A 12706-nucleotide genomic window follows, 5' to 3' on the forward strand; every position below is an offset into this window, starting at 1 on the left:
AAAAAACCATTTTCACAGAGATGCTCAGAGATGATCTATGTGCGACATAAACTAATGATGGAAGGCAGGGTGCTGACAATGGAGGACAAACGAAGGCACATATCCTTTATGAAGTAGTAAAAACGATCACTTTTACTAAACCCTTCAATCCCGTGTTTTTCCAAAATTCAACTAAGTCAAGAGGAATGCTCTGTGCACTCCCTCAGTGTAACAGTGTCTCAGGAAAAATCTGTATAGGATTTGTTAATTCTAAGCTGAGTTAGCTGCTTTTTCTCCTGTGAAACCTCATTCTTTTCTACTTTTTTTATGCCACCAGGGTTACTGCAGAGACTTGGTGAGATAGAATAACCTACAGCACTGTTCCACTGCTCTTGAAGCTTGCCCCTGCACGCAGGGCCCAGGGGTTTGAATGCAAGACCTTGGGCATGGTAACCTGTGCATACTACCAGATGTGTCACTTCATGGCCCAAAACCTCATATTTTCCTTGAAAGAACAAATAGTTGGCTATTTCTCATGGGCTACCAGACAGATGTATTTTTTTTAAAAAAAGATTTTAAAAAATATTCATTTATTCCCTTTTGTTGCCCTTGTTTTACTGTTGTAGTTATTGATGTCATCATTGTTGGATAGGACAGAGAGAAATGGAGAAGAGGGGAAGACGGAGAGGGGGAGAGAAAGACAGACACCTGCAGACCTGCTTCACCACCTGTGAAGTGACTTCCCTGCAAGTGGGGAGCTGGGGGCTCAAATTGGATCTTTATGCCAGTCTTTGCGCCACCTGCACTTAACCCCCTGCGCTACCACCGACTCCCTAAATATTTTTTTAACATTTATTTATTGCCTTTTGTTGCCCTTGTTGTTTTATTGTTGTAGTTATTATTGATGTTGTTGTTGGATAGGACAGAGAGACATGGAGAGAGGAGGGGAAGACAGAGAGGGGGAGAGGAAGATAGACACCTGCAGACCTGCTTCACTGCCTGTGAAGCGACTTCCCTGCAGGTGGGGAGCCAGGGGCTCAAACCGGGATCCTTACACTGATCCTTGCGCTTTGTGCCACGTGCGCTTAACCACTGTGTTACTGCCCGACTCCCGACAGATGTATTTTTATGAAAGATTAAGTTACCTTGTTGCTTCATAGAAAACAAGCAACAGGGGGGTCAGGCGGTAGCACAGCGGTTTAAGTGCACGTGGTGCAAAGTGCAAGGGCCGGCGAAAGGATCCTGGTTCGAGCCCCCGGCTCCCCACCTGCAGGGGAGTCGCTTCACAAATGGTGAATCAGGTCTGCAGGTGTCTTATCTTTCTCTCCCCCTCTGTTTTCCCCATCTCTCTTGATTTCTCTCTGTCCTATCCAACAACGAGTGACGTTTCAACAATAGTAACCACAACAAGGCTATAACAACAAGGGCAACAAAGGGGGGAAAAAATGACCTCTAGGGGCAGAGGATTCATGGTGCAGGCACTGAGCCCCAGCAATAACCCTGGAGGCAAAAAAAAAAAAAAAAAAAAAACCAAGCAACAGGTCTGTTGCCAGTGATAAACTATGAGCTTTCAAGTTACAGTTTAGAATGTTAGAAGTTGTGCCTATCATATAATTGACAGTTCCCAGAAGTAAAAGCATGGTGTCCTTAGGTTTGGTCCTATTATTATGTGTGTCAGAGTAATGTCATCTCTCTTATTAATAACAACAACACTAATAAGTCTTTTAACAATTTTTTTTTTGTGCCTCCAGTGTTATATTGCTGGGGCTTGGTGCCGGCACTATGAATCCACTGCTCCTGGAGGCATCACTTTCTATTTTATTGGCTAGGACAGAGAGAAATTGAGAGGAGGGGTATATAGAGAGAAAGATAGACACCTGCAGACCTGCTTTGCCACTTGTGAAGTGTCCCCCCCGAAGGTAGGGAGCTGGGGGTCCAATCCCAGATCCTTATTTCGATCCTTGCACTTAATACTGTGTGCTTAACTAGGTGCACCACCACCTGGCCCCCTTTTAACAGTTTTTTTATAAAAATATTTTATTTTTGAGAGATGCACACAGAGAGAGGCAGAGATAAACACCAGCTCTGGCTTATGGTGGTGCAGGGGATTGAACCTGGGACTTTGGAGCCTCAGGCATGAAAGTCTGTTTTCATAACCATTACGCTACCCAACCCCCAACAAATTCTTTAAAGTGAAAATGAAAAATTTTAAATACAGGGACCAAGCAGTGGTGTGTCTGGTTAAGTGCATACACTGGAGTGTGCAAGAACCTAGGTTCAAGCCCCTGGTCTCCACCTGTAGGGGGAAAGCTTCACAAGTGATGAAACAGGGCTGCAGGTGTCTCTGTATCTCTCCACCCCCTCAATTTCTCTATGTCTCTATCCACTAATAAATAAAAGATAAAACAATTAAAAAAGGAATTTTAAATACAGAAGTTGTTAAAACTAGTCACCTGCAGAAATAACACACACACACACACACACATGATCGAAGTTCTTTAAAGTGGAGAAGGAATTTATGATTATTGGAAACTTGAATCACAATTAAAAACAAAAGGGCTTAGAGAATATCATGGGCAAATATTTTAAAATGCTTGAAAAGTTACTGAGTATTTATTCTAAAATCAGGGCACAGTTACACATATAGCAGGACAGGACAAAAACGAGAAAAGCCAGTTGAACTGAAGTTGGAATGCTAGAGCCAGAGAGAGCTGATTGGGTAGGGTGCCTGCATTGCTAGATGTGTTACACAGATTTGAGGTCTGGCACCATATAGAAGGTGTTATGGCAACAAAGGGAGCTTTTTGGTGTTGTGGTGCCTCTCCTCTATCTGAATGGAAAAGCAGCCCAAAGCAATGAAATCAATCATGTGCACTCCAAGGTCCCAGGTTCAATTCCCCACAGCACTTAAACCAGAGCTGAGTAGAGCTCTGGTTAAAAAGAAAAGAAACCAACCAACCAATTGACCAAACAACAACAACAAAAACTAGAATGTTGTATTTTAAGAAAAATCACACTGGAGATATATAGGAAAGTTTAAGACAGCTAGCAAGATTCTCTTATAGGCTGAACTTTAAGCAGTTCATTTGTCCTAGGCAGTTTTTTCCACTTGGGTTAGTCTACCAGTAAGTATATTAAAGAAAAAAAGAAAAAGTCAGTGGCAAATACTGATGGAAATGAGCAGCTGTTGATAAAAGGAATGTGTTCTTTGTTATAGATGGAGGGTATATCAATGCTAAGCTAGTATATGTGCGAGATGTCTAGGTATAGTCAAGGTTTGACACCGGTTTTCGGGAAGCAAAGCTGCTAAGTTTAATATTTTCACAGGATTCATTCTTGGTTGCACTGTAGGGCTGTCATACAGACCTGTAGAAGTGGTTTGACTTCAGTAGCTCTACAGCTTCATACACTTTGTGGATAGACAGTAGGTGTGAGGCAGCCTTGACATACTGATCCTGGAAACACAGCTGTTTGGCAAAAGCCTCCACAGCCCAGAGCCACACATGGTAGCCAGCTATAAAAGAAAAGGGAGTGATTCAGTGAGAAACAGGTTACAGATATAAATCTCTGTGTGTACATCTTTTTTTCACTTCCTACTCTTTGTAGCTCTGTTCTATTTCAGAACACATAGCTGCTCTATTCTTTGGTATATCTATGTAAATTTCTTTTCTTCCTTCCTTTCTTTTTTAATCAGAGCACTGTTCAGCTCTGGTTTATGGTGGGGTGGGGGATGGAACCAGGGACTTTAGAGCCTCAGGCATAAAGAGTCTGTTTGCATAACCATTATGCTATTTACCCTCTGACCCATCTATCTAAGTTTCTTTTCTTCTTTTTGTTTTTATTTTCATTTACTTTATTTTAATGAAAAAGAGTAGATACAGAGGGAAAGATATTGAGAGAAAGAGACCAGAACACTGCTCAGCTCTGGCTTATGGTGGTGCTGGGGATTGAACCTGAGATCTCAGAGCCTCAGGCTTTTAAAGCATTTACATCTTCTTTTTTTCTTTTGCCTCCAGGGCTATTGCTGGGGCTTGTTGCCTGCACTACAAAACCATTGCTCCCTGGAGGACATGTTTCTCATTTTATTGGAAATTGAGAGGGAAGGAAGGAGGGAGAGAAAGATACCTGTAGACCTGCTTCGCTGCTTGTGAAGTGACCCCTCCCCTTGCAGGTGGGGATCCTTGTGCTTATCCAGTACATTACTGCCCAGCCCCCTCTATGTGAGTTTCTATTGTACAGAAGCACAGAGTTTAAGCAGTCTTACTGATGGACACAAAGGTTCTTGTAGTCTTTTGCTAGTGCAAATATTGTTGCCATCAGAGACTATGTGTATTGTGTCCCTGTACTTATGTAAGTTAAATTCTTGCACTTGGAGGCTTTGTGCCTTTTACGTTTTATTAAAATGCCTTTTCACACATTGACCTCTAGTGTATATATGTCCAAGGTGACAATCATCACTGCAAGAACATACCAACAGGTGCCATGGCCACGAGGCTGTCTGTCAGCTCCCCCCTTTCTGCGGCAAACTGCAGAACACCTTTCAGATCTCCTTTCCAAAGCATGAGCTGGTGAAATAACTCAGGGTGGCCATTTTCCAAGTGACTTTTTCCTGTTTAGGAGAGAACATAATTGGGAGATGTTTCAAAAACATCTGTCTGGTGACTTCTAGAAAAAGGAAGGTGGGGTGGCTTGGGTGGTAGTGCAGTGGCTAAAGCATTAGACTCTCAAGCATGAGGTCCTAAGTTCTTCCCTGGACCAACTTTCTCTCCTCCTAACTTTTTTTAAAAATATTTTAATTTATTTATTCCCTTTTGTTGCCCTTGTTGTTTTATTGTTGTAGTTATTATTGTTGTCTGATGATGTCATTGTTGTTGGATAGGACAGAGAGAAATGGAGAGAAGAGGGGAAGACAGAGAGGGAGAGAGAAAGTTAGACACCTACTTCACTGCTTGTGAAGCGACTCCCCTGCAGATGGGAAGCCAGGGGCTTGAACCGGGATCCTTAGGCCGGTCTTTGTGCCACCTGCACTTAACCCGCTGCACTACCGCCTGACTCCCTCCTCCTGACTTTTAAATAAAGAGGGTGGGAAGCAATAGAGGACTGCCAGGCTGCGAGATCAGTCTCTGGCTGATAGTGCTAAGGATGAACCTCTTGTAGCCACGAAGCCTCTGGCACCCACTCGCAGAGTGAATGTTATGGCCCTTTCCCAGATACAAACTGCAAGTTAAGAGACTCAAAATCTCAGCTGACACATTTGGCTGGCAAAGAACCTTAGACAGCAGTTATAATAGCCATAAAATGTGCACAGAGCTTCAGTGAAGCCCTCAGACGGATGGGTCTCACCTTCAGCCTCCATCATTCTGTAGAGGGAGGGCCTGTCTGTGAAGAGCCCCAGATGAAATCTCTCCTCAAGATCAGCAGACATGCCTTCATTCAGCTCTGTTGGATGAAGATGGAAAAAAAAAAGTCAGGTCAAGTGATTACAGAGGCTACTATTTCTAGTCTAACTGTTTTGAATACATGTCCTCCAGAGAACCCATGCTTGATATACCTAACACAGGGCTTAGGAACCTGTTTTCTTCCAATGGCCATTTAGAGATTTCTAATATCATTCATAGGCCATACAAAATCATCAAATTAAAAATTAGCACTTAAAGTTGCAATAAAAAAAGCTCCTGGATTTATTGAACTTCAAGTTCTGTCTGTGGTTGCCTTGGCAGAGCCAGATGTCTCCCATCCCTGAACTAACGGGTGATGAAGAGAGCAATATAGTGAAATATGCTCAGTCCTGAGAAAAACAACATGATGATATAGCCTGTAGTTTGCTCAGAAAAGGATTTGGGGAGAGAAATGTAAAAAAGTCAACTCCATATTATATTAGCATTGGAAATGTTCTTAGCTTTCACCAGGACCTACCATAGTCAGAGTTAATATTCATTCTTTCTGAAAGTCAATGGCTGCTGAGAAACAGCTCTCTAAATAGGGTATGAGCCTAGCCCCAGCACAACAGGGAGTCTCTTGGCACAGGGTGGTGGTGGTGGTGGTGATGGTGGCATGCCAGAGCTGTGGAGTCTATCTGAATGAAAGAGTCAGTCTAGGAGGAGTGAAATCACATATGCTATATGCCTATCTATTCCTTCCCCTATATTGTCTCAGAAGTAGGAGATTGGTAACAGCATGGCTACAACAGGGGGAAGTAGAGGCAGATGCCAGAGCTTGGGAGAATGACTTTATGTAAATACTATTTGAATTTCACTTCATCATATACATCCCATTTCAATGTGTAGAATGCACACTTAAAACTGGAAAGTGCTGGCTGCTAAAATATCATAATTACTGGCATTAAGTGAGGGGGGCTGTGAAAAATAAACAATCACCTCTACAAACATAACTCCATATAAAGACATATTTCAAACAGCTGACAGATTATGGTCATACTGACAATAAGTAAATTATTTTCCTGCATGAAGATACTCTTCCTTGGGGAAAGAGCTGGAGAAATTGACCAAGTCACTACACTGACCTAGCCACAGATGGCTGTTGACAACTCAGTCTGTAGCAGTACCAGCAGAGGCTACCTCTCAAAGACTGGAAAATAATGCAGAAATGCAGTTCTGGACACCTTCTCATTCTTTCAACAAATAAACTAGGCACTGTTTCCCAGAAGATGGGCTGGGCCAAGGGAGTGGCTTTCATACCCGTTGAGTGCTTTGCAGTTGCTAATATCAAACAGTCTTGGTGAAGCTCCTCTTTAGACCGGTGGTCCAGGCTTGTACTCAATGGAAGCATAGAACGAGCTTTCCGCTTTTTCAGTAAGGCTTCTGAAATGAAAGAGGGACAGTCTTAAGGAGAGTCAGACACACAGCAGTGAACAAAGTCTGCTGTGTGGCTCTGACCCTTGGTGGAACATGGGTCATAGGAAGCTCCTACTCCTACAGTGTGGACAAGTACACAAGTATGTTGTGTGCATACTAAGGAAGCTACCACAACTGCAAATGACACTACCAACACCAAAGGAGCATTGAAAGGCATGATTCTAAATGAACACAATAAACACACTGACAGGTATCGGGTTAGCAAAATAGCTCACTTAGATACCATACTGCTTTATGCCACGTGTACAACCCAGGTTGGAGCCTGGCCCCCACTGCATTGAAGGAAGCTTTGGTTGTGTGATCTCTCTAACTTTCTGTCTCTTTGTCTGATTCTCTATTTGAAAAATTCATCCTAGTGAAGCCCTGATGACAAACAAACCAAAATAACCTTGACAAATATTTTCAGTGAAAATCTCACATGAAATAAGCAAATCTTTAGGGAATTAAATGAAGCTTCAGTATACTTATGAATTTTTAGTATAATTGCATGAGGATGATTTTAAAAATCTTTTAATGATTAGATACCCACCTGGCTTTTCTTTGGGTGTCTCTTTTTTCAGTAAGGTGACTTTCAGCTTTTCAAAACCCAAGGCAACAGGAGTACAGGTGACTGGGTCTCTGGAAACTGTATCACAAGGGGAAAAGGAAACAACTGTGGATAAAGTCCAGCAGTTTTTAACAATTAGGCACTGGATTGGGCTAAATGGTACAGTCTTACTCTATTACCAAGAGATAAATCTGCAGAAGGAAGTAAGGGTGGCTTCCCTTTCCCCACCCCACCGTCTCTGCTCCAGGAACCACTGAGTTTCTTATTGAGAACATGACAGCTTTTTACCACAGGACCCAGAAGTCCCCTAACTTGGCTCAGGTGACAAACGGCTTTTTACAGTTAGGTGACAAAGTCCTAGTTGAATATTTAGTACACAATAAACAGTGTTAGAAATAGGAGATATTGAGCCTTAAACCTGGGCTGTGTGTATGACAGAGAAATAGGAGAGAGATATTAAGGCTATATGATATGGAGGCACAATCCTGAACTTTAAAACAGCTGGTGTCAGGATGGTGGTGGATCCAAAATAGCTTTGTATTTATTTTATTTTACTTATTTTTTAATTTATTTTCCCTTTTGTTGCCCTTGTTTTTTCACTGTTGTTGCAGTTATTATTGTTGTTACTGATGTCATCATTGTTAGATAGAACAGAGAAATGAAGAGAGGAGGGGAAGACAGAGAGGGGGAGAGAAAGACAGACACTTGTAGACCTGTTTCACTGCCCGTGAAGCAACTCCTCTGCATATGGGGAGCCGGGGCCTTACGCTGGCCCATGAGCTTCTCACCACGTGCGCTACCGCCTGACTCCCTACTTTTTTTTAAATTAATTTTTTCTTTTTATTTATTTTAGACATTTACTTCTGCAACATGAAAGTGTCACATCAGAATTAAATGAGCTTGCATTTTGTCCCACACTTACCTGGCCCGAGCTGGTAAGCTTTCTTTCCAGAGCATGGCTATTTCTATTCTGATCATACACCAGGGCCCTGTGATAGTGTTTACTTTAGAGGTGTAGAAAGCCTTTTCACAATTAAGGTGCAGTTTCCAGGGGCACCAAAGACAACAACTTAAGTTAAGAAACTAGAAGATAGACAGGGTTAGGGAAAGAGAAGTACCAGACTCAACAAGGATCAGGCTTTGCTTCTGGCCATAACTGCTAAGTCGTGGGTTTGGTGGGATAGGACTGGGTCATATACCTGCTGCAGCCGGCGTGCAGGGTGACCCTGGCTCCTGAATGTCCTCCTCAGCTTCAGGGTCTGACATGCCATTCTCCACAGGCCCCAAGCTCTCCCTCAGGCTCTCCTCTTCTTGCCCCTCGCCTGAGTCCTGCTTCACTGGCATTCTCAGTGTGGGCTTTTTCTTCTTCTTGGGTTTTGGCTTAGGTTGAGACAGCCTTTTTTTCTCTAGTTCAATACTTTTCTTGCCTGTAGGAGTCAGTTTATAACAAAGGATAGATATAAATACTCAATTTGAAAGAAGAGTTGGTGGTCTAGGAGGTGGCGCAGTGGATAAAAGTATTGGACTCTCAAGCATGACGTCCGGAGTTTGATCCCCGCAGCACATGTACCAGAGTGATGTCTGGTTCTTTCTCTCTCTTCTCCTATCTTTCTCACTAATAAATAAATAAAATCTTAAAAGAAAAAAAAAAAGTTGTTCTTATGAGACCAGAAGACTGCTTAGCTCTGACTGGTACTAGTGCCAGGGACTGAACCTGGGATCTCTTAATCACTATTTCTAAGCTTTTCCCTCAGCTAATTATATATTCTTTTTAAAAAAATCTTTATTTATTGGATAGAGATAGCCATAAATCAAGAGGGTAAGGGAGATAGAGAGGGGGAGAGAGGAGAGACACCTGCAGCACTGCTTCACCACTTGCAAAGCTTTCCCTCTGCAGGTGGAGACTGAGGGCTCGAACCCGGGTCATTGAGCACTGTAACATGTGCACTCAACCAGGTGTGCCACCACCCAATCCCCTAATTATATATTCTTGATAAAAGTCATATGCCCTCTCTAAGAGGTAGGCTCCATTACTTTTCTTGTTGACAGCACTGCTACCCTGCACTTACCAATGAAGTAAGTGACATTCGTTATATCACTGATATGGTTAACTGAAGTCAAACCAAGCCAAAATCTTTTGGGAGATTTTAAAAAATTAATTAATTAATTAATTAATTATTTAATTTTGGTGCCCTTGTTTTTAAAATTTTTTTAAAAAATATTTTATTTATTTATTCCCTTTGTTGCCCTTGTTGTAGTTATTATTGTTGTTGTCGTTGTTGGATAGGACAGAGAGAAATGGAGAGAGGAGGGGAAGACAGAGAGGGGGAAAGAAAGATAGACACCTGCAGACTTGCTTCACCGCCTGTGAAGCGACTCCCCTTCAAGTGGGGAGCTGGGGTCTCAAACTGGGATCCTTACGCACTCCTTGTGCTTTGTGCCATGCGTGCTTAACCCACTGCTCTACTGCTAGACTCCCAGGGAGATTTTTTTAAGTGATAAATACAATGCCCAAGTAATATGTTGCTTGATCTTTGTACAGTTTTGCTCTTTCGCTGAGTACAATTTTACTATAAGGATCATCACAGTTTATTCTAACTGATGGACATTTGGATTGTTAGCCAGTGGTGTCTTTTCCCTTTCTTTCTTTAAAAATTTTATTTATTTATTTATTAGCGTCAGAAAGAAACTGAGAGGGGAGAGGGAGACAGAGAGACACCTGCAGCCCTACTCCACCACTTGTGAAGCTTTCCCTCTGCAGGTGGGGACCAGGGGCTTGAACCTGGGTCCTTGCGTACTATAGCGTGTGCACTCAGCCAGGTGCGCCACCACCTGGGCCTTCTTTGTTTCCTTTTCTTTCTTTCCTTCTTTCTCTTTTTTTCCACCAGAACACTGCTGAACTCTGGTTTATGCTGGCATGGGAGGGTGGGGTGAGGGGTTGAACCTTGGACTTCGAACATCAGGCGTATCCTCCTGGCCCTTGGTTTCATTTCTTTTATCTTTGTCACTTTAGCACTTGCCCCACTGGCTGCAGGCTCCTATATTTTTTCTCTGCATGTATCAATCAAGAATCTGCGATTTCTTTGAGCCTCTTCCTTTTTAATCATGTGCAATTATAAGAGGTCATTGTCTGGGAGTCCAGTGGTAGCGCAGTAGCTTAAGCGCAGGTGGCGCAAAATGCAAGGACTGCCATGCGGATCCTGGTTAGAGCCCCCGGCTCCCCACCTGCAGGGGAGTCGCTTCACAAGTGGTGAAGCAGGTCTGCAAGTGTCTATCTTTCTCTTCTCCTCTCTGTCTTCCTCTCATCTCTCCATTTCTCTCTGTCCTATCCAACAATGACATCAATAGCAATTACAATAAAAACAAAACAAGAGCAACAAAAAGGAAATGCATAAATATTAAAAAAAAAAAAAAGGTCATTGTCTAGAAGGTGCTAGGTTTGTTCTGGCTATGTGGGCACTATTGCTCCCCTTATAGTAAGTGACCTCCCTGTTCCACACTTTTGCTGCCTCCCTGCCTGGACATATGTTCCCTGCTCAGTCTTGCTCAATCTATTTACTGGGGAAGGGTGAAACGGAGGTAGTGGATCCCAGGATGACTCACCTTGTGGAGGCCGGGAATGTTCTTGCATAGAAGTGAGCCACTTGTACACACAGAAGTCATCTGCCCCTGAGTAGATACAGTCTGGATCCAGCGGGGACCACGCCACAGAGAGCAGTCGACCTCGGTGACCTCGGAAATTGTACAGAGGTTCTTCTCTTAGAGTATCCCACACCTAGAACCAAGAGTCAGAGCATATAGTTGAGATGTTTGCAGGGTATACATTTAGAAAGTTGGAAACATTTTTAACCAGTGTACTATGGCTTCTTCTTGTGATATGTAATTTTCTCAGGCACTCTTTTTTGAAAAAGCCATGTTCTGTGAGAGACTTAGTACCCTGGGATGACTATGTGCTTCTGACTGTGTTCTGTAACTTTCACTGCCAGTTAGTTTGGGGGTGAGGATTCCAATATAATGGAGATGATGCTAATTCAGAGCCCACTCTGGCATGTACTGAGAATGCTCAGTGTCCTCATTTCTCACAATCCATTATCCTTAAAAAGGTCCATTTCCTTAGTTTCCCAAGTTACCCAGTCTCCACCACACTTTCTTTTATGAACCTGGGCTTTGTAAAGATGATCAGTGAGGGGCTGGGTGGTGGTGTACCTGTTTGAGCGTACATGTTATATAATGTGCAAGGACCCGCATTCAAGCCCCACCTGCAGGGGAAAAGTTTCAGGAGTGGTGAAGCAGGGTTGCGGGTATCTGTCTCTTTCCCTCTCTATCTTCCCCTCCCCCTCTCAATTTCTGTCTCTATCCAACAACAACAACAACAAAATATAATCATCATCATCATCATCATCATCATCATCATCTCTTTCACACTCAGCACTGGCGTAAGGTAGGCCCCAGTTCCTAAGGTCCATTCTGGCTCGAACACTCAGAACTACTACCTCTGAGCTCTGGCTGGTATCACACTTTTACTTCTATAACTTAAGAGATTTCTGAACTACCAATTTAATATTAGACAGTATTTTCATGACCTATAGTTATTTTCAGGCTTGAAGAGGACCAAATACTTTTCACATTTACTTACTCAGTCTATCACACAGATGATATGAAATCTTATTATTAGAACATTGGATCGACCTTCCCGTGGTGCATCCCGTGAGTACCCATTCATTGGGGAAACTGACGATCCTTCCTAGCCGACTGAATCCACATGGATCCCAGTCACTTTCAAAGCCAGCAACAAGCTCCTGACAGCTTTTAAACTGTTGGTCCTGCTCTTCGAGTCCACCCTGTTCAACACTTGACGTCTCGTCATCCAATCTGGTCTCCTACGCCTACACTAATCTTCTCTGTTCCAGTCTCTTGGAAACAGAGTTGGCAGTCAGCTGAGGTAAAGAACAAACACCTCATCACAGACCCCTGCAAGCGTCAACCCGGCTTTGACCTAGCACTTTATGATTGGGCCCTCCTCAATCACTATCGAACAGGCCATGGCCGGTGCACCGCTATGTTCCATCACTGGGGAGCCAGAGACGACCCGAACTGCCCCTGCGGCTCCAGACAGACTACGACCCACATAGTCAACGACTGCCACCTCTCCAGATTCAAAGGAGGTCTCGAAACTTTACATCAGGCTCAACCTGACGCTGTTGACTGGCTACGGAAGAAGGGCAAACGCTAGAAGATTATTAGAACTGCCCTAATTCTTGTCAACACTTTCATCTTATTCAATAACTCAATGTCTGCTCAGCAA

At 43.1% G+C, this 12706-nt stretch overlaps 1 protein-coding gene across 2 annotated transcripts in view; it reads right to left on the reverse strand.

The window, feature by feature from the left end:
- Positions 1–12706, reverse strand: part of GEMIN5 (gem nuclear organelle associated protein 5) — a 47633-nt gene that overhangs the window by 7643 nt on the left and 27284 nt on the right. For both annotated transcript variants that reach the window (XM_060198037.1, XM_007534384.3), the window contains exons 15-21: positions 11005–11176; positions 8601–8828; positions 7384–7479; positions 6678–6800; positions 5323–5418; positions 4451–4588; positions 3346–3493 (exon numbers count right to left, since the gene is read on the reverse strand). In XM_060198037.1, the coding sequence (XP_060054020.1) occupies positions 3346–3493; positions 4451–4588; positions 5323–5418; positions 6678–6800; positions 7384–7479; positions 8601–8828; positions 11005–11176 (1001 nt within the window). The remainder of the gene's footprint in view (positions 1–3345; positions 3494–4450; positions 4589–5322; positions 5419–6677; positions 6801–7383; positions 7480–8600; positions 8829–11004; positions 11177–12706) is intronic.

Source organism: Erinaceus europaeus, chromosome 9 (assembly GCF_950295315.1).
Source record: "Erinaceus europaeus chromosome 9, mEriEur2.1, whole genome shotgun sequence".
In the NCBI taxonomy this organism is placed as follows: domain Eukaryota; kingdom Metazoa; phylum Chordata; class Mammalia; order Eulipotyphla; family Erinaceidae; genus Erinaceus; species Erinaceus europaeus.